General features: G+C 39.7%; 1 protein-coding gene across 2 annotated transcripts in view; it reads left to right on the top strand.

The window, feature by feature from the left end:
- Positions 1–25,733, top strand: part of LOC105061040 (la-related protein 1A) — a 55,992-nt gene that overhangs the window by 184 nt on the left and 30,075 nt on the right. The window contains exon 2 of one of the 2 annotated variants that reach the window (XM_073255090.1): positions 865–911. Coding sequence is in view for 1 of the 2 variants with exons in the window: in XM_073255086.1 (XP_073111187.1) it covers positions 3,499–3,576 (78 nt within the window). In the remaining variant the exon portion in view is untranslated. Of the gene's footprint in view, positions 1–864; positions 912–3,483; positions 3,577–25,733 lie in introns of those variants that run through there. The other variant, XM_073255086.1, reaches the window with a different exon arrangement.

Genomic DNA, 25,733 nt, shown 5'->3' with positions numbered 1-25,733 from the left:
GAATCATTTGATTTACTCTCTTCTCTCTCTTCTTCAACCCGTAGAGCTTTGATTTTGACCAGCTATCATCGGATTTTAGTCAGAAAGAAAAGATCCTATTTGGTTTACGTTTTTTCCTATTTTTTCATCCATTTTTTCTGATTTTTTTGTGCTAATTGGCACTACCAATATTGGTTAGTGGATCTCTTGACTACATCACCATGGCCAACATCACTAGCCATAGCCACTGCCTATAAGAGATCCTTTATTTTTGAAAAAAGGGGCAATTTAGGAGTCCACTATTTTGCCACAGAACCAAAGGAAGAAGAGAAAAGAAAAAAAGAAAAGAAAAGAAAAAGAAAAAGAGAGAGCCCAATCCTCGTCCTTCTCTTCTTCTCTCTTATCTCTCTATTTTCTCTCTACTTTCTCCCTCTATTTTCTCTTTCTTATTTCTCTCTCTAGTTTTTCTCTTTATAATATTTCTCTCTAGATTGTTTCCCTTTCAATCTCTCTAGGGTTTGTTGAATCTAGTAGAGAGCCCTCTTCGATGACCTTGATAGATCCTGATGAAGAAGTCATGATCTATGGCCATTGGGTAGTGCATCTACCTTTATCTTGATCCTTATTAGATCCCACTAGATTTGTACATCATTGTTTATTGTAAGCTACTTATACTCTGATCTAATCCTTGATCGGATGGAATTAGTTTAGCCAAACCAATCAAATTCTTGGGTCCTATCATTCTTCTTCATCCTTGTCGGGCATGGACCCATATCTCCAATAATATCTTAATCTGATCCATCTAGGTTCTTCAAAGCTTCTTATATTATTAAGACTTCTAAAACATTGATAGCGAATTAATTGTATGTCAATGTCCTTGAATAGGTGCATCAAATCTGTTAGATTGAAGTGGAAATTTGAAGCGAGAAGAGGTAAATAACCAATGCTTCAATATGTATTTTCTAATGACCTTTGCCAATTACAATTAGTTTATTAAATCTGTCTATGGCTCTATTTTATGTTTGATAAAAGAGATCAAGCATGTATTATTTTATTCTTATAAATAAGTTATTTTGAACATATGATTTGCTTTAAGAAATGAGTTTAAAAATTTAATTAAGCAGTTTGTGAAATTATTTTTTTAATATATTCTTAGCATAGCTATGATTTTATCCCATCAATGGAGATTATATATTAGATTGTCATTGACTTATAATTTGAGAAACTAGTTTGAACATCGAGCTGTCGGTGATTAGAATAGTGGTATCTATTATCTGGCACTTTGTGCACGTATATATATTCTATGCGTATGGCTATAGTTTGATATTAGGATTAGTATTAGTTTCTAAGAAGCATACTGTTGGAAAGTAAAAGGATACTATTCTTTAAATTTTGATACACTCTGTCAATCATACATTATAAATTATATTTAATCTACTATCTGCTAGCATGCTTAGATCTTATTTTAATGTGTTATGTTGCTTATTTGGCTAGTGTAGTTCATTATTCTTTCTTTTTCTATTTTCAAATCTTGAACCTTGAATTACTCAAGACTTGGGGAAGTATTTTAAATTGCTAGAAGAAATGTGAGTCATCTGGACTTTTAGCTTAGTTAATTTAGTTTAGTTCAATCTAGTTTTGGATATTCTACTCAATTTGAATGCTTGGTGGAATATCGTGACTCTTGTTATTTTGTGATATTTGATTATGAGAATGATTTGATTGGTTTCTTTTGTTAAATTGATTTTTTAAGGATTAAAGAAATTTTATTAGGATTCTAAAAGTATTATGATTTAATCACTAACCTTGCATGCTTGTACGATTCGCCTTGTAGAGATGTGGCTTCAATTATGCATTATAGATTTGGGGTGTGATAGATAAAATGATATTAGAGTTTAGATTTAAGACCATTAAAGATTGTGAGATGATAATAACAAATCAAGCGGCTTGATGGGAGTTTTCTTCTTTCATCATTTTTTTTTTTCATTTTAGGCTGAATATTGCTTCTAGCTGGTCAAATAGACATGCCCAATTTGGTATAAAGCCCTTGGGTATTATAGGTATACACTACTAAATTGTGATATATAAATCCATGGCCTAAAAGCTTTAAAGTACAAAAAAACAAGAGAGAGAGAGAGAGAACCTTTTAGTGAATATTTTTGACCCTTGGCTTACATATATCAAGCTTGAGTGGGTACTTTTGTATATATATATAGGAGTTTCTTTATGAAACTCGAAACAAATGAACCACCCCATTAATTCAATTTATTCAACTAATTCATGACTTTTAATTACCAAACATTTGGCTCTTCAATTACGAAACATTTGGCTTTTCAACCAAGTCATGTGCACCTTTATTTACTCATTCGCCCAGCTTCAAGGTATATATATGCTAAAATATAAAGAGTTAGGCAGAAAAAAATATATGGGTTTGCTCGGCAATCAATTATAATTAATATCTAAAACACCATAAAACATTCCTAAATTATCAATAGATATACAAATATAAACAAGTAGTCGTAAACAGATAACTGAGGCATACAAATCCATGGCATACTAACAAGTCTAAACTCCTGCTAGTCTTATTGGGGCGATTCAGCCGACTCTCCAATTCTGACTTTCGATCGGCCTAATAAGTACAATTTACTGACTATCAATCGGTTGACCGACTGACAGTCAGCTATCCACAAATTTAATAGACTCAAATTATGATGATTTGATTGATTTTAGATCGATGACCATCGGTATATCGAAGTTACCGACTGATGGTCATTCGGACTTCTACAACTATCGATGTACGATCGACATATCTTGATTACCAACATATAGTCAATTTACCAAAAACTGCCAATGCAAAAAATACATAATAGTCAAAACATGATCAGTGATGGATATAACCACTCATCCCATAATTATATAATACCGAAATGAGCAGGACCCACGTCTCTAACCATTACAGATGGTTACCAACTACTCGTCTATAAAAAGAGATAACTGAACAGCATTTGCTAAGATTTTTTGAGAGCTAAAATTCTATCTTTTTGAATTTTTATCTGCTGTACATCAATCTCCACTGACTTAAGCATCGGATAGTCTCCGCTGGACACAATTTTGATTAATGTGGACTTTATTTTGTAGGTGCTCTTCACTGACAACTGGTATAATAGAAGATTAACCACAACAGATTGGCAAATCAAGAAGGAGAAGAATACGAGCAATTATGGCTAAGACCAGAGCTCAATATTCAACTAGATTAGTGAGACAATCTTTCCATCGGGAAGATCTTCCTCTCCCATCTCTATTGGCAGAGCCAAGCTCTTCACGTCCAGTAATTATTATGGACGTATAAATTGCTGCTTTAATGCAGCAAATGAAGGTGTTAACAGAGACGATCCACAGCCTCCAATAGCAATAAACACAACAACAGCAGCAACCACCGGTGGAGGAGTCAGTAGCTCATTCGGTGCCGTCCAGGTACAGCCACCGTCTTCCACGGCATTCACCCTCTTCATCTCCAGAATGACGGCCATCTTGGCATTCTCATCGAGTCAAGCAACCTCGTTCTCAATATTTTTGTCACATCGCCCATCCTTCATGGTGATCTCCTTCTCCTTCTCATGTACATAATATCAAGAAGAGAAAAAGGCTGCGTGAACTTTCTCTTTCTCCATCTTCAAATTTTTCGAAGGACTCTACTCCTGGATTATCTCAGCAACGGTAGCTTGATGACTATAAGCGCAAGTTCAAGGAGATCAACCACCAACTTGTTCGATTTCAGGTGGAAGGTCAGAAGTCCTCCAAGGACTATGACTTTCACACTACGCAATCTCTCTCTCAGCACATCTTGGACGAGCCAATTCCATCTCGATTCAAAATACTGCAGATGGAGCTATATGATGGCTCTACTGATCCAATTGATCATCTGGAGAGCTAAAAGGCTCTCATGATAATCTAGGGGGCAACTGACGCCCTTCTATATATTGGCTTCTCGATGACTATTCAGAAGGCTGCTCGAGTCTGGTATTTTGGGTTGCAGTCGAGGAGCATAAATTTCTTCGAGCAGCTTGAGTATTCTTTCATGATCTATTTTAGCACTAGTTGAAAGGTGTCACGAATATCAGACAGTCTTTCCTCCATCAAACAAGGCAAGACAGAGACATTGAGGGATTTTGTGGCTCGCTTCAACATGGCCATACTAGAGGTCAGAAATCTCAATAAAGATATGGCCATATTAGCCATGAAGAGGGGTTTGAGGAGATCCAGATTCACTTATTCTCTGAATAAAACTCTTCTCCGAACCTACACTGAACTCTTGGAGCATGCGTACAAGTATATTCGCATGGATGAAGGTGCTTCTGACCGACGCCAGATAAATAAAAAAGGTCAAAAAAAGAAGCAAAAAAAAGTGAAGCCCCGATTGAACCAAATTGATCAACCACCAATAAGCGATCTTCACCTCGATGATGGAGTCCAAGGTCGAACAACTATGATAGGTATGACTTCTATACTCTTCTTTCTGCTCTCCATACATAGATCTTAATGGAGATCGAAGGAGAGGAGTATTTTCAACATCTCCTACGGATGAAAGCACTGTGAGGAGTCATGACAGAAAGAAGTACTATCATTTTATCATGATCACAATCACGATACCAAACAGTGTATTCAACTCAGGGATGAAATAGAGACCCTAATTCGACATAGCTATCTCAAAAAAATTTTACGAGACCGTCCGACTCAACCTCCCACCGACCAATAGTCTTAGCCACAAGTTGTGAAAATGATCAACAATCGGCCAATGGTGGGAATAGTCAATATGATCTCTGGGTGATCGAAGGATTGGGGGGCAACTTTCGAAGAAGAGTCGGTGAAGAAATGATGACTAAACAATGTAATCTCTTTTTCAAAAGATGATGTTAGGGGAATACAAACTCTCCATGATGATGCTGTTATCGTTTCGACGATGATAGCAAACTATGATGTAAAAAAAATTTTAGTTGATAATAAAAGTTCAACTGATGTTCTCTTTTACTTGACTTTCTTCCGAATGCGACTACCGACTGACTGACTCAGAAAAATCTTGACGTCATTAGTCGATTTTACTGAAAATATAATTATCATGGAAAGAGAAATTACTCTTCCTTTAATCATGGAAATAGATCTACAATAAAATACTATTCTTCTAACATTCACAGTCGTCCGAGTTCCATCGACTTACAATGCCATACTTGGATGACCTGGACTTAATGTCCTGAGAGCAGTAGTTTCAACATACTATTTACTAGTCTGATTCCTAACAAGAAATGGAGTCGGAGAAATACGTGAAGATCAACAACTTATTCAACATTGCTTCTTGATCTCTACAAAGAATAATCAATCTGAAAACTCTTTGTCCGTTGATAAATTGGATCAATGAAAAAAATAAAAAAATGGGTAAACTGACTGAGCAACTAGTTTCTATCCCATTAAAAAAAGGAAGATCTTGAGAAGATGGTCCAAATTGGATCGCAATTGGCTGATTCGAAGTGGTAACAACTGGTGAATCTACTAAGAGCAAATGTCAATATTTTTGTCTGGTCAGCAATCGATATGCCAAGAATTTTTTCAAAAATAATAACCCACTGGCTAAACATTGATCCTAAAGTTAGATCGGTGAGATAAAAGAAAAGATCTTTGCTCCTGAAAAGCAGAAGGTCATCGATGAAGAGGTCTACAACCTCCTCGCAGCCGGCTTCATCTGAGAAGCAAATTATCTTAATTGGCTCGTCAATATAGTAATGATAAAAAAAATCAATAAAAAATAGAGAATCTGCATCGATTACACAAATCTCAATGAAGCTTATCTAGAGGATAATTTTTTTTATCAAAGATCGATCAATTAGTTGATGCGACTTTGGAACATCGATTTTTAAACTTTATAGATGCCTTTGCAGGCTACAATTAGATTCGAATGGCACCTGAAGATGAGGAGCATACTATCTTCATAATCGATAAAGGCATCTACTGTTACAAAATAATACCATTTAGTTTAAAGAACGTCGGAGCTACTTATTAACGATCGGTCAATAAACTATTCAAGGCATAAATCGGATAAAATATGAAAGTGTACGTTGATGATATGCTAGTGAAAAGCTCCCAAACTTCTAATCATGTTCGAGATTTGGAAGAAGTCTTTAGCACACTTTGATGATATTAAATGAAATTGAATCCGACTAAGTATGCATTCGGAGTAACTTTTAAAAAAATTTTTGAATTTCTTATGTCACAACTTGAAATTAAAGCCAATCTCAAAAAAATAAAAGCTATCATCAATATGAAGCATCCAAGCTCCAAAAAAGAGATACAACTTAATGGAAGGATCGCGGCACTTAGTCGATTCATCTCAAGATCGGCAGAAAGATGTTTGCCCTTCTTCAAGATCTTAAGACAAGCAAAAGACTTCTTAAGGTCTGACGAGTGCCGACAATCCTTCAAATATCTAAAAAGATATCTAGCATCTTCACCATTGCTTATGAAATCAAAGATCAGAGAAATTTTGTATCTCTATTTGGTGACTTCGACAGAAGCAGTTAGTTCGGTACTCATCCAGGATGATAAAAATTGAATTCAACGGTCAATTTACTACACGAGCAAGGTGCTTCATAGTGCTGAAATAAGATATTCAAGAGCGAAGAAGATGATCTGCACTCTAATCATATCATCACAGTGACTTCATCCGTACTTCCAAACACATTCTATAGTCATCTTGACAGATCAATCTTTGAAGGTAATTTTATATTGACCTGATACTTCAGGTCGAATGATAAAATGGATAATAAAACTTAACGAGTTTGATATTAAATATCGCCCACGATCGTCAATGAAGGCACAGTTTTGGCTGATTTCATTGTCGAGTATACTATATTCGATAAAACTCTGAGGATGAATCCAATAATAAATTAAAGTAAGTTGAAACTCCTGAGACCGACTTAATATCAGTATGGGTGCTACATATTGATGGAGCATCCAATGCATAAGGCAGCAGAGCCGATCTCATCTTCATCAATTCTAAAGGGATTGTAATGGAATATGCCCTTCAGTTTAATTTTAAAGCTTCAAATAATCAAATCGAGTATGAAACTCTCCTAGTCAGCTTGAAGATTACCAAAAAGCTTGACATTGACAATCTGAAGGTCTTAACTGACTCAGAGTTGATTATCAGACAAGTTAAGGACGAGTTTGAAGTTCGAAACTTTATTATGATAAAGTATCTTCAGAAAGTGAAAGATCTTACATTAACTCTAAAATATTTCGAGATCTCTCACATTCCAAGAATAGAGAATGCTCGAGCTGATATACTTTTCTGACTTACAACCACTTCATTTAACTTGCTGGATCAGACATTCATCGAATGTCTCAAGCAACTAAGCATTGATAAAGTCAAAGAAGTGCTACAAATTAATGACAAGGCATGCTGGATGGACCCGATCACCAGTACTTGATTGATGGAATTCTACCTGCAGATCCTTTAGAAGCTAAATGACTAAGGTGGATGACCTCACAATATATTTTGATGAATGGACAACTTTATAAAAGGTCATTCTCCCTTCTCTTACTGAAGTGTTAGAGACCATCGGATGCTAACTATGCACTCCAAGAAGTTCATGAAGGAATTTGTGGAAATCACTTGGAGGATAAATTTTTGGCTTATAAAGTCTTACAACAAGGATATTATTGGTCCACTATGAAGAAAGATGCAGCTGAACTTATCCGAAGATGTGAATACAACATCAACCGGCCAGCGAGCTGACATTAATTATTGCACCTTGATCCTTCGCACAATGGAGAATCGACATACTTGATCCCTTCCCTCCAACATCTAATCAGAGAAAATTTATAGTAGTTACCATCGATTATTTTATCAAATGGATAGAAGCTGAATCTTTGGCACAAATCACTGAAAGAAAAATAGAAGATTTCATTCAGAAATCAATCATATGCAGATTTGATCTACCACACTGTATTATCACCAACAATGGTCGATAATTCGATAATCAAAATTTCAAAGAGTTTTGTATAAAATTTTATATTACGCACAAGCTCACATCAGTCGGCCATCCACAATCCAACAGTGAAGTAGAAGTAACAAACCGAATAATCCTACATGGTCCAAGACCGGACTGAATGAAGTAAAGAACTTCTGGGTAGAAGAATTATATTTGATCTTATAGGCATATCGGACAACTCCTCACATATTGATGGGAGAATCACTATTCAACCTAGCCTATGGGACAGAGACGATGATTCCACTTGAGATTGGATTACCATCAGCAAAAGTGAAATAATATAATGAGCTGAGTAATTTTGAATATTGGAGAGTCGATCTAGACTTATTGTTGAAAGTCCGACAGCAAGCTCAAATTCAGATGGCAGCATATTAGCAGAGAATAGTTCGGTACTGCAATGCAAAAGTCAAGCCGAAGGTCTTTCATCTAGGAGATCTGATCCTAAGAAAAGTCGAAGTTTCAAAGTCTCTAGATCCGAGAAAATTATCTCAAAACTGAGAAGGACTCTACAGAATAATCGAAATACTTCGATCGGAAGCATACTGACTGGAAGCTCTTGATGGGATAACTATTCTTCGGACTTAAAATATCGATAACTTGAAGATGTACTATCAATAAAGTTGTTCACATGTACAATGTTCAGAATGAAATATTAAAATTTAAAATTATGAAAGCTTCAATTAACTATATCTATAAAATGACATTAGATCGATAAATAATCAGTCAAATTTTACTGACTACATCTCAATTTTTACTGTAAAAATCGACTTAAGTCGAATGACGACATCAAGTCGATATATAATCAATCAACTTATACCGACTATATCTTAATTTTTCCATTGTAAAAATTGATTGAAGTCAAATAACTACTCATGCTGACTTAGCTTTAGCTAAGTGGAACATTACGCTGACTCGACTCCGATCGAGTAAAAAATACACCGACTTGACTACGGTCAGTCGAAGGATATTTGGCTTACCATCGTCTATTAAATATCTAAAAAATATATACGCTAAGTCGACTGACATCCGACTAGTAGATAAACTCTACTATGACTAATGGTCGACATTCAGTTCATCGATGAATGATCGAAAATCCAACTATTATTCAACAACATTAAAAATACAAATGTAAAAAGGGATTCGGTACTTAGAAAAATGTTTTTCATTCATTGAGGAAAAAATTACAAAATTGGACCAAAAGTTCGATTACAAAATCCTATTACAAAAGAAGAAGTGTTACACCGATCACCAGTTGGCTTCCTCATCGCCTTGCTCTGGTATGGCTTTGGTGGTTGGAGCTACTTCAATAATTAGAGCAGATTCTGGTGCAGCCGGTGCATCTTCTTTAGTCGATGCGGCGGTCTCCTCAGCAACCTCTTCTACCAAACTAGGAGGGATGATGCTCCTCAGGTCCAAGTTCGAATACAACCTCCCGACTGCATCTTTTCCATCCTTGTATCCGATGCAGTAAGAGGCAAATCCACCCTCGAGAATTTCATCCTTGAATTCTTGCAAATCTTTAAAATTCTTGATGGCCAAGCTCAGAGCACCTCTCGCCGACTTAGCTTCTTCTTTTGCAGAGGCCGACTCTACATCGGCCAGTGCCAGTCTCTCCATGGTAGCCCAATGCCTTTCATGCTCCGCTTCGAGCTCCTTGATGTATCCATCTCTCTCTCTCCAGAGTCGACTGATGGAATGCTTCTTGCTCTTAATCTGAGATTCGAGAGACGTGATGCTCTGATGAGCTAACTCAAGTTCAGCTTTGGAAAACTGTAGGTCGGCCGTCATACGAAAGATTTCTTCTTGGAGCATCTTTTTTCGTTCAGTTGTCGCTTGAAGTTGTTCAACGGCAGTAGTTTTTTCAGCATTGGCGGCTGTTACTCTATCCATCCATGCCTGACGAAGCTCGATAATTTTGCAATATCCACTCTCTAGAGCGTACATATCATGTACCCACTGAAAGAAAAGGACAAGTCAGATCAAAAAAAAAGAAAGAAAAGAAAGAAAAGTTTTGTTGACTCACCCCAAGCATCGTCGGATAAAATGAAGAAAATATTTTGGACACAGTTAGAATTTTTCTGCTCTCCCTATCAGATGGGAAAAGAGCTACTTCGATGAGTCATCTGGCTAAGGCTGGATTAGCCAAAGCTGACTCACCGACAGAGATTTGGATGTCGAAGAGGGTGGGGAGGTCTGCAGATGGCCCATCATCGACATAAGTAGCCAGCACCTTTTCTCGATGCCTAGTCAGCGATCGTGCACTTGAGACCACGACGAAATCGATGCTTGACTGCATCCGAGACTGCTTCGCTGGAGGAACAACTGGCGCAGCAACAGATTGTTCGGATTCAATCGTGACTCCTGATTCGGCCTGAACCCCTACTGATGGAGCTGTTGATGGTTCTACCATGGCATCTTCGTCTCTTGCCATCCCAACTCCAGCTGACGGCACTTCAGTTAGAGGAAGCATTGTTGGAGCCGACAATGCTATAATCGGCTTAGGAGCTATCACCGACGGAATGTCGGGTTCCCTTGTCAGTACCGACTGAGAATCAACCCAATTTTTTCTCGATGGTTGGGAGGATCCAGCATCGATCGCTGCCTTCTTCTTGACAGCATGTAAGTGGATGTCGGCAATCGAAACTCGTATCCTCATCCACATAGCTATAATCAAAAGATAAAGTTCAGTACAAAATTTAGAAATAAACAAAGAGAAAAGTGACATGATCGATTGTGCTATACCTAAAGAAGTTACTGAACTAAGTCTGACATCATAAAGAGCTTGCTCGATCATCAGCTCTCGTTGTGGTGGAACTTTCATATCTTTTAGTCAAAGAAAGTCTTTTCGATCGATGGTATCAATCTGACTATGCTCGTTGGGGCCAGTTCTCGGATCACCCCATCGTGAAGGAAAGCCCCAAGGAGATGAAGAAGAAACAAAGAAAAATTGATTCTTCCATCCATAAATAGATGATGGAAGATCAGAGATGAAAAAAAGATCCTTTCTCGGATTGAAAAAGCACCAACCCTTGGCCTTGGAATCGGGATGAAGAATAAAAAAAATTCAAAAAAGAGAAGGATGAGGATTGATCAGGATAAGAAGACATAATAAGATGAAGCTGATAATCACTCGGATAGAGTTCGAAGCCAGCTGAGCAGAACAAAGTTGATAATAATCAAGAAGATTTCGAACAAACTTCAGAATTGAAAATCCAAGATTGATCTGAAGGTCCTCGACATAGAATGCAACCTGACCCAGAGGAGGAGAGTTCACCTGACCATTCGGATCAGGAGTAGAAAGCTGATATTGCTCTGAAATACAATACTATTCTCGAAGCCGTTCGACATTAGACCCGGACAAGGAAGAGACTTCTATCTCCAGATCCAAAGGAGAATCGTCAATCGAATTCTTCGACTGACTATCTCAAGAAGATGAAGCTTTCATTTTCTTACTTGCCATTGGAAATAAAAGAACCTAGAACAAAAAGAACAAAAATCTAAGAGGGAGGAATGGAAACTCAACCTGAAACTAGGGATGACACGAAGAATAGAGAAACTTTGAAAGCTCCTAACACCGGGGCAGAACCTTCTGTTACAGAGGAGAATGATGAATGCAAAAGCAGAAAATCTAAATGAAAGTGACTTTATATATATAGGACCCCTTAATGGTCCAGATGAAGTCATTCAAATCAGGATTTTCTTAAATATCGACACATGGCTACATCAAGACCGATCATGGATCAGATGGTTCGACGTACCTACCCTCAGATCATGCCACCTGACCACTATCTACGTGAGCGATGCTGAGCCAATGATATCTAGACAGATGGCCAAAATCGACTAGTTAAAATTGAATCGTCCGAATTCTTCAGATGTTGGACTATCTTCTCGAAGCGATACCTCAATGATAAGGTTGCAGTTATCGAAATGATAAAATGAATGAAGATCTTTCGTATTTCGAAGAATCATTAATGTCTGCAGTCAAATTGGAGCTCGAGACAACATGTGGCAACTCCCTTCATCCAATGTGAGAACCATGTAACAACATGCATGTCAGATTATCTTGGACTTGAGAGTGGGGGGCAAATATTGGAGCGATTCAGCCGACTCTCCGATTCTGACTTTCGATTGGCCTGATAAGCATGATTTGTCGACTATCAATTAGTTGGCCGACTGACAGTCAGCAATCTGCAAATTTAATAGACTCCAATTATGGTGACTCGATTGATTTCAGACTGATGACTATCAGCATATTAGAGTTACCGATCGATGGTCATTCAGACTCCCATAACTACCGACGTACGATCGACATATCTTGATTACCGACATATTGTTGGCTTATCAGAAACTACCAACGCAAAAAATATATAATGGTCAGAACATGATCAATGGTGGGTATAATCACCCATCCCACGATCATATAATGTCGGAATGAGTGGGACCCACATCTCTAACCGTTACAGACGGTTACCAACTACTCATCTATAAAAGGAGGTAGATGAATAGCATTTGGTAAGGTCTCTTGAGAGCTGAAACTCTGTCTCTTTAAATTCTTATCTGTTGTTCACCAATCTTTGCTGACTTAAGTATCGAAAGATCCCTATCGAACATAATTCTGGTCAGTGTAGACTTTATTTTACAGGTACTCTTCACCGACAATAGGTGCAATAGGAGATTGGCGACAACAAATCTAAAACATGAAACCAACCACATCATAAACCTAGCCTACATCGGAGGTTCTTAATTTACTAAAACATAACCTTGCAAGGGAGATGTGAGGCATGGCTCCAGGTTTGATTATGCTTGCTATTTTGAATACTCTTTGGAATAATAAAATGTTTTATGTTAGAAGCACCTTATATGTGTCCATGTGTTTGGTCCTAACGGGTTATAAGATATATAACTATTTACAGTTCATTACATATTTATGATAATTAATACATCCTTTGATTGAGTTATTTCTATTAACCAATATTTTATCGATGAGCAGACCAATCGAGAACTTGGCATTGACGGCTGTCACATTGATGCGGTCCACCACAACCTGCCTATTCTCCCAGATCATCGCTTCAAGTAGAAGTCCCAAGTTCTTAGTAATCATAATAATTATCATCGTCGTTGTCATTGTCATGATTATTGTTGCTCCTAATCTTCCCACTTGAGGTCGGCTGTCAAGGTGGAGATAGCCAAGAAAGTGACCGTCGCTAGAGCACCGCTCGAGTACCTGTAAAAGATCCTTATCAAGATATTCTCTGGTGAAGATCCTCTGACGCTCAAGTCAGAAGATAGAGAACAATGAGAAGAAGAGAGCGAAGAGTGAAGAACTTATTTTGAGGATCCTAAAGCTCCTTTATTTATAGGAGATGAGTTAGAGTCATATCCATCTCAGAGTCCTGATAATCTTTCAGATTTATCGCACAGATTGATTAGAATAAGATATTTTTTTTTTACGGAAGACTCAATCATGGAGAAATTTCACTCTATCTGAACTTTTCCTATTTAGAAGAAGAGACGGATCTGTCGATGGAGAATATAGCCCGACCATAGACGAGCTACGATAGGTCATCCAAAGTCAAGGTCATGGAAACTGTAGAATATACGTTGATCTCAGGTGATTTGAAATTGAGTGGTTGAAGACAATCTAAAATAGATCGTCTAAAATCGAAAGGCAGAGAATCTCCATAGATGGGGCATATCTGACGACCTTCATCTTTATCGTATATGCATAAGTCTGATGGACACCCATCTTACATAGCTCGATCGGAGCTGAGGATGTTACAGTCAAGACTGAGGTATATATCTACAATAGATGCCCCTCACTCTCGAGATCGAATTTTCAATAGGTCGGCTTAAGAGAGTACCAATCCGAGGTCGAGGTTGATCCCATCAAGCTATCCTCTGTTGACATGTGTTGAAGATCGACTTCCTTAGATGAACCATCTTCAAACCTAGATCATTGAATCCTTGGATCTACGGGAGCCATGCTCTGACCCATCAGAGGCTGCCATTTGTCGAACATTGATCGGGAAGGTAAATCGCCAATAGATCGAAGCTATCTGGGTCTTCTATAAATAGGACCACTATAACTTTTAATTTTATTATTCTGGCTATTCAGAGGGAGAACTCTGCCACATCACCTTCTCGAAGCTTCTGCTTAGTTGAAGCCGAGCTGCCATCGACCCCATCTTTACCCCTTGTTTGCTCGATCGCGTCAGCCTATAGGTCAGTTTCTTGTCCCTTCATCATGAGTGCATCTAGTTTATCCCCATCCAGCTGGAGCTCGGGTGATGACGTTAGGGGTGCAGATCCTAGGTCTGAGATGGCTTGTTCTTCAGGTAGGCCCAAAGTTTCAGACTTTGGTCCGTTTAGAGTAAACTCCATCCTCACCCCCGAGGACTTAAAAATTCTTAGGTTGAAATATCAAGTCCCAGTTGAGTTCAGGCTAGAGGTCGCCATTCTCGAGAAATAGATAGCTCTTTCTCATCAAGGCCGAGTAGGCCTTTATAAGGAATCTCTGAAGGCCAGTCTTCGGTTATCCTTCCATTATTTCGTTGTAGAATTTTTAAACTTGTATAAAGTACATCTTTGTAGCATAGCGCCAAACTCATGGCATCAAATTTTAGCTTTTTTCACTCACTGCCTTCTCTTCGAGGTCGAACCAACCTTTTGTCTCTTCGAGCTTGCTTTACACTAAAGGAGTACCCTACAAAGGTTGGGTGGTGGTATGTCTCTCTTCGAAAGGAACATCATCTCTTTCGAGATACTCCTTCATCGGTGCATAACTAGAAGGATATTTTTTCTTTGTCTCGATCGAGCAATCCTGAGACTTCAACACATTATGAGGTCAACCTCATTGGTCGATGGTCAGAGCTCACACGTTATCAGACACCGAGGAGGAGGCATTGGCATAGATCTTTGGGTTGAGTTTAGCCAACCCCAAGTAAGTTTTTCAACATCTCATTTAGTTCGACATTTTTCTTCTTTTTTCTAACTAACCTCATCTCTATTGCAGCAATGAATCCCGAAGACATCGAGGCTCTTCGCTGAGCCATGAAGAGGAAGAAGGCGAGCACAGCCCCTGCTCTCAAATGAGGCCGAGTTAAGGCCGTTCTCACTCAGCCTGCAGTTGGGGGTTCCTCGGGGCCAAGCAGTGCTCTGAGGAAGGAATCTTCGATGCCAACAAAGATGATGGTGCCACTTCGATTTGCTATGCTGAGGGATGCAGCCCCCCGACCTTTCGCTTCCTCATCCCAGTGGAGTTTCGATGGGTCCCGAATCTTGATACGTATGTCATCGTGTCTGACTGACGTACTAGTTGAAATCTCTCCTTCGATGGGAGTTTCATCGGACGACAAAGCCCAAGACACTAGAAAGGGCGTCGGTAATTACTAGATTACCTGATCTTTAGTTCGATCGATTCTTCTACCGACTGATGTCGAAGCCTTCAATGCTGAAGGGGGTGCATTTTGAGTCCATTACTCGTACGATTCTATACTCCAGATAAGTAATGACCTCCTGCCATTCCTCAATTTTTTTTGACCTTATAATTTGGTGCTGACCTTTCTCTCCTTTTTTTTTAGCTCGTCCTCCATATAGATCATTTTGAGAAGGCAATGCGGAAAGCTCGACATATCTCGAGAGAGGCTGAGGAAAAGGCTGCTCAGGCCACCTGAAAGGCAGACGATGCCCAATTGTCCAAATTGAAGACCGAGGATGAGGCCAGATCACTGAAGGAAGAAATGAAGCAACTGGAGTCCGAGTTCTTCAAAGCTTGGGCTGACACCGAAGCTCGATTGTCGATCAAGAAAAAGAAATACGAGGAGAAGCTGAAGGCCGCCAAGGTTGCTGCGATTGAGGCCTTTCGATCTTCAATCGAATTTCAGGACATCAAGGTGGAGTACGACTCGGCCTCGTACTTATAAGGGATCCAAGATTTCAAGGAGTGGGTCAAAAGTCATTTTCCTAACCTTGACGTTGGACCCCTGGATTCGGACGGTGAGGAGGAGGTCAGTGAGGTCGACGATGAGGCGTTGCAAGTTGAGGAACTTTTCAACCCAGCTTGCAAAGATCGGGTGCTTGAGGATGCTACATCGGCTCTACCTCCAACTGTTATCATCCTCTCCAACCATGCTAAGGTCGGCGAGTCTCATGCTCCCGAGGGAGCTTAAGTCTTTTGTATCTCAACTCGAGCATGTCCGAGCTTAAAGGTTGGTCGATCCCTTTTGGGAACCTCGACATGTATCGAGGTATTTTATACTGGACCGACCAACACTTTTATAAGAACAACCTTTCTTTAATGAATACAGTACTTTCTTTCTGTCAAAATATTTTTAAGTTGCAGAGATCGGCTAATCTTAAGTAAATGAGTTCAGTTTCCGACCTTTGCTAGACATAGCCAATCATAGGCAATTCAATATCCAAATTTTAGGTCATCTTCTGGGCTATGGAGAATAGCTGTGGTGCTTCAGTAGGTAAGAGGTCGGTCTTTGGAGTATTTCGGATGAATTATATAGTTCATAGTAAGAACACATAGGAGATCATAAAAGTGAGCTACATTTAGCTCGTCTGAGGATGAGGAGAGTATGGAGACCAAGTGGAGATGCGTACTACTCCTCGAGTCATGGTCGAGAAGCGTGTGATGGAGATCAAATGGAGGCACGTATCGCTCTTTGATCGTGATCGAAGAGCATGCGATGGAGATCCACATGAAGATGCATAACACTCCTCGATCATGATCGAGGAGCGCATGTTGGAGAACTGTATGGAGACACGTACCGCTCCTCGACCATAGCAGAAAAGCATACATTGAAGAACCACATGGAGATGCGCATTGCTCCTCGACCATGGTCAAAGAGCCACCATGGAGATCGCATGGAGATACATACCCCTCTTCAATCATGGTTGAGGAGCACATGATGGAGAACCATATGGAGATGCATACTGCTCCTCTACTACTCCTCGATCGTAATCGAGGAGCATATGATGGAGATCGATTGGAGATGCGTACTGCTCTTCGATCATGGTTGAAAAGTGCACGATGAAGAACCGTATGGAGACACATATCACTCCTCGACCGTAATCGAGGAGCCCGCGATGGAGAACTGCATGGAGATACATACCGCTCCTCTATTGTGGTCAAGGAGCATGTGATGGAGAACCATATGGAGATGCATACCTCTCCTCAATCGTGGTCGAGGAGCACACGATGGAGAACCACATGTAGAACAACATGATGGAAGGCACGCTCTGTACTTCATCCGTGGACGAGGAGCACGTGTTATTTCAAGAGAACACATAGCTCTATAAAAAAAATTCTTTGTTATTCAATTCAATAAAAGATTACAAGTTAAGGGTGATAGATATGCAAGTTGTTGGCATTCCAAGTCCTGAGAATCGGAGTTCTGTCCAGCCGATAAAGATGATAGACTCTCAATCGAACTATTTCAGCAATACGGTATGGGCCTTCCAAGTTCGGCACCAGCTTTGATTGTTCGGTCGGATGAGAAACTTCAGCTCGATGGAGAACAAATTATCTAGCAAGGAATGACTTTTTTTTTACTAGAGAATTATAGTACCGGGCTACTTTTTGTTGGTAGTTGGCCATCTGAATCCGTGCTCGCTCTCAAATTTCTTCCAGTAAGTTCAGATTAGTCCCGAAAGCCAGCTTGAAGGAGGTCTCTCCGGTTGGAGCCCATTGAGTCATGCGATACATCCAGAGCACATGGTATAGTTTTTCAACCCATAATCCTTTAGCCTGGCCTAATCGAGCCTTTAACCCCTGCGGTAGGGTCCTGTTCGTCACTTCAGCTTTACCGTTGCTCTGAGGATGAGCTATTAAGGTCAACCTGTGAGAGATGTCGAGCTCATTACAGAACCCTATGAACTTCGGATTGTCGAACTGTCATCCGTTGTCAGTAATGATGGCTCGTGGCAAATCAAACTGACAAATGATCGACTTCTACACGAAGTCATGAACCTTGGCCTCCATGATGGTTGTTAATGCTTCTACTTCTATCCACTTGGTAAAGTAGTCAATCGTGATGAGCAAAACTTTCTTCTGTATTGTCACGATGGGGAAAGATCCGAAGATGTCCATCCTTCATTGAGCAAAAGATCAAGGCATGGTGATTGGAGCCAGAGGGGTTGAAAGTCGGCATTGGATATTTGAAGTCCTTTAGCACTGGTCGCATTTGTTCACCAGATCAGCAGCATCCTTCTGCATGGTCGGCTAAAAGTACCCCTTCCATAGTATCTTGTGAGTAAGGATCTTGCCTCCCAAGTGATTGTCGCAAATCTCCTCATGGACTTTCCGTAGGGCATAGTCAACTTTTGAAGGGCAGAGATACCAGAGCAAGGGTAAAGCGAAAGATCTTTTGTATAGCCTCCTGTCATACATAAGGTATTGAGGTGCTAGATATCTCAACCTCTTGACTTCATCCCGATCAACTAGCAATACACCATCTTGCAAATATTGAAGGATTGGATCTATCCAGCTCAGCTCGGGATCTATTTGCAGGACTTTCCAAGAGTTTCAAGATATGAGCTTCTCTTTAGATTGGCTGCTCCGAGTGTTGCTAGCTTTGAAAGAAGATCAGCTCGCACATTCTCCGTTCTCGATATTTGTTGGATGTTTATAGTAGTGAAGTTAGAAGCAAAGTCTTTGACCTTCTATAGGTACTTTGTCATATTCGATGCTCGAGCTTCATATTCTCTTTGAACTTAGCCGATGATAAGCCAAGAATCACTATAAATTTTGAGGTGCCGAATGCTTAATTCTTTCGCCATTTTTAGCCCGATCACCAGTGCTTCATACTCGACTTTGTTATTGGAAGCAAAAAATTCAAAATGTAGGGCATACTCTATGACTATCCCATCTGGACTAGTCAAGATCAATCCAGCTCTCGAACTTGTGGTGTTCGAAGAAGCATCTACATGAAGGACCCAGCACTCGTCGTTCATCGGAGCTGCCTCCTTACCATTCTGTTCCTCATCTAGGATAGTATATTCTAAGATGAAATCAACCAATGCCTGAGTTTTGATGGATGGTCAAGATAGGTATTTGATGTCGAATTCTCCTAGCTCGATGACTCACTTAGCTAGTCGTCCGGAGGTATCAGGCCAATAGAATATTGATCTGATGCACTGGTCGATGAGGACGGTGATAGTATGTGCCTGAAAATATGGATATAGTTTCTTAAAAGATATCACGAGAGCATAGGCTACCTTCTCGAGCTTCATATATCTAGTCTCAGCATTATAGAACATCTATCTAACATAATAGATTGGCTTCTGCACTTTGGCCTCCTTCTAGATAAGGATCGAACTGATATTGGAGGGCGAAATAATAAGGTACAAGTATAGCACTTCTCCAAGTTCTGGTTGACTTAGGAGGAGAGGTGAGCTAAAGTATCATTTTAGGTCATCAAAGGTGGCCTGACACTCGTCTGATCATTGAAAATTTTTCTCTTGTTTGAGAGCTTTGAAGAAGGGGAGACTCCTCTCGATCGACCTTGAGAGAAACCTATTCAAAGCTGTGATTCTCTCAGTTAGATATTGTACTTCTTTGATTGTCCTCGGAAGTCTCATTTCTTGGAGAGCTTGGATTTTTTATGGGTTTGCTTCAATCCCTTGTTGAGACACCATAAAATCGAGAAATTTATCAAAGGTGACACTAAACACGCACTTGCTGGGATTAAGCTTCAGTTGATAGCACCGCAGCGTGGCGAATATCTCCTTAAGGTTGGTAATGTGATGCTTGGCAGCTTTGCTTTTGACAAGCATGTTATCGAAATACACCTCTATATTTCTATGGATCTGCTCTTTGAAGACCTTGTTGACGAGCCATTGGTAGGTCATACCTACATTTTTTAGGCAGAATAACATGATCCTGTAGCAAAAAAGACCTTGTCAGTAACAAAAGAGGTCTTCTCCTTATCTTCGGGGGTCATTCGCATCTGGTTGTATTCGAAGAACGCATCCATGAAAGCTAAAAATTGATGCCCTGAGGTCGCATCCACCAGCTGATCAATACGAGATAAAGGATAGCTGTCCTTCGAGCACACCTTATTGAGGTCGGTATAGTCGATACATGCGTGTCATTTTTTATTTGCTTTCTTAACGAGGATAATATTAGCTAATCATTCTGAACAATAGACTTCTCAGACGAACCCTACCTTCAAAAGCTTATCCACCTGTTCCTATATGACTTTTTATCACTCGGGAGCAAAACTATGCTTTTTTTGTCTGATCGGATGAAGCTTTGGATCATATTGAGCGGATGAACTATAACCTCCAGATCGATGCTGGGCATATCAGAAGCTGACCAAGTGAATACATCAGCATTGGCCTGCAAAAAGAAGGTGAGGTGGCGATGATCCTCTTCATGTAGGTTGGAGTCGATCTTGATCACTTTGTTTGGATCCTCATCAATTGGCTCTGAGATAAGATCTTTCACTAGATGACCTCTTTGTTCAATTAGCTCATCCCATATATCTAGCTCATTCATCGGCTATTCCGCAGGTGTGACCCCATGCAAGGTCACCATATAGCATTTATTTGCAAGCTACTGATTTTCTCAGAGTTCACTGACCCCATATGGAGTAGAAAATTTTTCCATCAAGTGGTAGGTCGATACTATGGCTCGAAGAATGTTTAGCCCAGGCCGACCTAAGATAACATTATAGACAGATGAGCTCTTCACTACAAAATAATTTATTTTGGAGACCGCTTGTTTTGGAGCTCATCCAGCTATCATGATCAAGGGCATAGTTCCTTCTATGGGTACTGTACTACTCGAGAACACAATCAGGGATGTGTTTCTCTTTGTCAGTGGCTCAGAATTTAAGTTTATACAAACAAATACATCATAAAATAATGGAGCTTTCATATCAACTAAGACTCAATGTACATCATAATTAGCGATATTCAAAAAAATAACTACAGGATCATTGTGTGGACATTTTATTCCATTCTAGATCAGCATTAGAGAAGGTGATTTCATCATCGATCTTTCTCTTCTTCAACTCTTTCTCTTTAGCTCGGCTTGATTTAGGCATACCGTGGTCGAGCTGCCCCCTAGAGATCATTCGGATATCCTCAGTTATTGGTTGATCTTTGTGGGAATCTTCTTATCGAGGATGCTCATCGTATGGGTTTCCTGAGATCCACCGTTCATTAACATACTGACGAGGGCATCTACATCAGATGAGCACTTCTATCTCCTCCTTGAGCTACCAGCATTCTTCTGTATCATGCCCTTGATGTCTGTGGTATCCACAGTACTTTCTTAGATTTCTCACTTGCATCAGAGTGACCATCCTCTTCGATCGAGGGAGCTCTTCTTATCATTCTATCTCCATGAGAATTTGAGCTCAAAAAGTATTCAGCGAAGTGAAGTAGTGAAACCTCTACAGAGAGGTCCTAGATCGGCGAGGTGCCATAGGAGATCTAGGTCGGTTGTTCTGAGGTGGGGTCCAAAAATGGCGAGGCCTTGGTTTCATGCATCGATGCTGCACTCATCGATAATCTTTCTTCTTTTTCTGCCCGACATTCTATTGTGATTTGCTGTTGAGGTTCTCCCCTTATTGATCCTAAGCTTCCTCGCCTTGAGCGTACCTCTCTGTCCACTCTAGCATTTCAATGAAGTCCTTTGGGTAGTTCAGGTTGAGCGAGAAGAGGAGGTCATTTTGAAGAAGCCCGACCTTCAATGTGGTCATCGTCACGAACTGATCTAGATTTCAAACCTCCAAGGTTGCAGCATTGAATCAGTTAATATAATCTCGGAGAGGTTCATTCTCCCTCTACTTGATACTCATGAGGAAGTCTGAGTTGTAGCGTTGTTGGTAACTATTGACAAAGTGCATGATGAACAATTGGTCAACTGAGTGAAAGAGTCCACAAAGTTTGACTGCAGATAAGAATACTAATGACAAGCTGCCCTCCTCAGAAAGATTGTAGAGAGTTACATCATTATCCCCTTACAAAAGCACGAGAGATCGAAAGTTCTCCAGATGATCCATGGGGTCAGCAGTTCCATCGTACAGTTCCATATGAGGCATCTTGAACTGCAGTGGCAGGGGCTCACTCATAATCTTCTACGTGAATGGTGGGTCAACATTGAACCCCAAATCATCATCCGACTACCTCGATGCCTGTAGTGCACCAATCTGTTATTGCATTTCTTGGAGCCTTCTTTCCAAATCATCCTCTCGAGTTGGATGGTGCCGAGGAGAAACATGAGTCAGAGTAGAATCCCTCCTCGAAATCGGAGTAGGTGATCACCTTGGTTTGTGGCTAAGTGGGCTATTAGGTTGGTTATGACGATTGGCTCCTGCCCCTAGGCTATGGAGTGGTCGGTCCGCAAACCTTCTTCCAACCAATTGTGGATTCTCCATGGGCGGATGTGGTTCTGTATTTTATTGCATCCCTCTCACCACAGCCGAAAGTGTCTGCACCTACTGGACGAGGCTATTGTAGTGGTCATGGAAGACCACCGATGCTACTGGTGGGGGGTTCTCCTGGATCACCAGTGGTAGTGCATTGGTTGGTGGGATGTTATTAGCCTGTCTACCATTGGAGCATTGCGACACGTTGGATGCACCCCTTCAAGTCCTCATGGCAGTTGGTGGTGAGCTCTTTCCTCTTGAAATAGGATCTCAAATCTAGTCGAAACCCTTCCTCTAGTGCCAAGTATTGCTCTTGATCTCCTTACTTGAGGTCGGCTATCGAGGTGGAGATAGCCAAGGAAGAGATTACCACTAGAGCACCACTCGAGTACCTACAAAAAATCTTTATCGAGGTATTCTTCGATGAAGACCCTCCAACGCTTAAGTTAGGAGATGGAGAACAATGAGAAGGAAAGAGCGAGGAGTGAAGAACTTACTTTGAAGATTCCAGAGCCTCTTTATTTATAAGGAAGGAGTTGGAGTCATATCCGTCTTGGAGTTCTGATAATCTTTCGGATTTATCGCATAGATTGATTCGGATAAAATATTTTTCTTTTATGGAAGACTCGATCGTGGAGGAATTTTACTCTATCTGAACTTTCTCAATTTAGAAGAAGAGGCGAATCTATCGATGGAAAATATAGCTCAGCTATGGATGAGCTACGATAGGTCATCCAAAGTTGAGGTCATGGAGACTGTATAATGCATGTTGATCTTAGGTGATTTGAAATAGGTAGGTCGAAGATGATCCAAAATAGATCATCCAAGGCTGAAGGATAAAGAACCTCCGTAGATGGGGTATATCCGACGACCTTCTTCTCTATCGTGTATGCGTATGTCTGATAGATATCTATCTTATGTAGCTCGATCGGAGCCGAGGATGTTACAGTCGTGGCCGAGGCCAAGATACATGTCCACAATAATTATCATTATATTTTTTTACCTAAATTTCTTGTATTAAGGTAGATAAATCTTTTTCTAATTCTACCTTCTAAATATTATATAAAATTTAATAAATAAATGATTGTTAGTGATATCTCAAAAAGAATGAAGCAGAAGAAAGTTGTTTATTTGATTTGAAGCAAATGCCCAATGCAAAAAAAGACTATGCCACTATCAGATGTTCACCAATTAACTTATCTAGTAACTGTACATGTGCTCGTGCATTGCACATGCATCTTTTTAGAAAATTGAAAAATCTTCAATTACTCAAGTCAAAGACAAGCTCAAAAGTCTGGTCTTACCTAGCTTAATTGGGCCAAACTTATCTGTTCATGTACTTATTGCAAGGCAAATTCTTTGTGCACCGTAGATGGTGTAGAAAATCTGATATGGAGCACACCGCTTGGTCCAATTGCTTCACATTGTCACTACTTTTTAATGCATATTTAATACCTATAGGTTAGTTTTTTTTATTTTGAAGAGTGCATAACCGCATAAATAAGCTCATGCCAACCCATCAATTTTGGATCCAATTCAGAATTTTCCTTGGGAGGTATTTTGTATGATGAAAATATCTCGATTTTTTGATAAAATTATGATATCCTATATCTATATTATGACATCATGCATCCAGAAAGTTATAATTTTTGTCCATAGGATGTCATAATATAATGCAGAATATTATAATAGGCACAGAATATCATAAATTTTTTCAAAAAATAGAGGTATTTTCGTCATTCAAAATTTTTAAATAAAAAAATTGATCTACAAGCATTAAATATATGTTAGAAAGTGGTTGGATAAGAATACTCCTTCCATATTTTGATATCCTGGGTCATATTATGATATTCTAGGCTATAATATGCTATAGGGTGTCATAATTTTTTTTCAAAGATTTTTTCATCGTGCAGAATTTTTAAACGACAAAACTGACCTGCAGGCATTAAATATGTATTGAAAAGCAGTGACTACATGAATCAATAGGACAAGATGGTATGATCCAAGTTAGATTTTCTATATTGCCCGTGATGCATGAAGAATTTCTTCTTATTGCAAATCTTGAAAGATGTTAGAGATGGCAACAAGTTAGATAGGCCATTACTTGTATCCATCCGTTGCTTCGGTGCTTGGATGAGTGGATGGATGGGATGGACATATCAGATCTAATAAAATTATAAAATTATTTATACATATAAGTCAAATAAATATAAAATAAAATTTAGTGCTTTACACAATATTAAATCAAAAAATCAAAAAAATAGAATATAAAAAATAAAATTTTCAATCAGAAATACAACAAATAAAATTATTATTTTGTAAGAAATCAAATATTTTTTAAACTAAAAAATAATCAACTAAGCAAATGAACTAGGTATCATGATATATAAATTTTTATATATCTAATCATGACTAGAGAAAAAGATGGAGATGAATTTTAAGTATGTATGTGTGTGTGTGTGTGATGCAGCCTAAACCAGGTTTAGATGGGGAAAGAGAGAAGGAAGATGTATGAAACAGAGAAAAAGGATAAAAGAGACAAAAAACTTTGGTCTAGAATTTTTAATTCAATAACACAAAAATAATCTACTTACAACATTGGCCAAAGAGGTCATATTTATAGGAAAAAAATCCTAACATAACAGTAAAAGAATCTATATAATAATAGTAAAGTAATAAATAGATATTAGTAGACCTTTTAATGGATCAGATTTAGGTCGAAACCTGGATATCCAGATCCGAATTCGATCTTAGTTACTGGTACCAGATCCGGATCCGAATATCCGATGGATCTGACCTTGAAATAGCAGACCCAGACTCTAATGGGTCCTGGGTATCTGGACCCAGTTTCGAGACCCGATTCTCAATGGACGGCGGCGATGGAGAGGGAGAGGCGGCCCGAATGATGGCGGAGATGATGTGAGGTAGAGAGAGGGGGCACGGAGTGGCAGAGCCGTGGAAGGCAGGGGTAGAGGGGGAGAGACGGAGAGGAGATTGGATCTCAGCCTTGGTGAGGGAGAGGAAGCCGGGAGCAGGAGAGGAGGGAGGGCTCAGCACTATCGGAGAGATCGGATCTCAACGGAGAGGGAGAATGGGAGACTAAGAGATAGAGAGGGGGAGAGAGGGAGACTGAGAGACAGAGAGAGGGAGAGGATCTCCTCCATCTACGGTCTTGGGTTGGGGTCTGACCGTCGGCGAGCAGATCTCACAACGGAGAGGAAGAGGCAGGGCGCCCGGAGTGAAAAAGGAGGAGAGAGAGAGGCACCATCAAGAAGACTCAAAGCAGTGTCATGGAAGGCTGACCGTCCCAATACCCAAACCATCTTCG

This window comes from Elaeis guineensis, chromosome 1 (assembly GCF_000442705.2).
Source record: "Elaeis guineensis isolate ETL-2024a chromosome 1, EG11, whole genome shotgun sequence".
Taxonomy (NCBI): domain Eukaryota; kingdom Viridiplantae; phylum Streptophyta; class Magnoliopsida; order Arecales; family Arecaceae; genus Elaeis; species Elaeis guineensis.
Note: the sequence above shows the minus strand (reverse complement) of the source record. Positions and strands in the feature narration are given on the sequence as shown.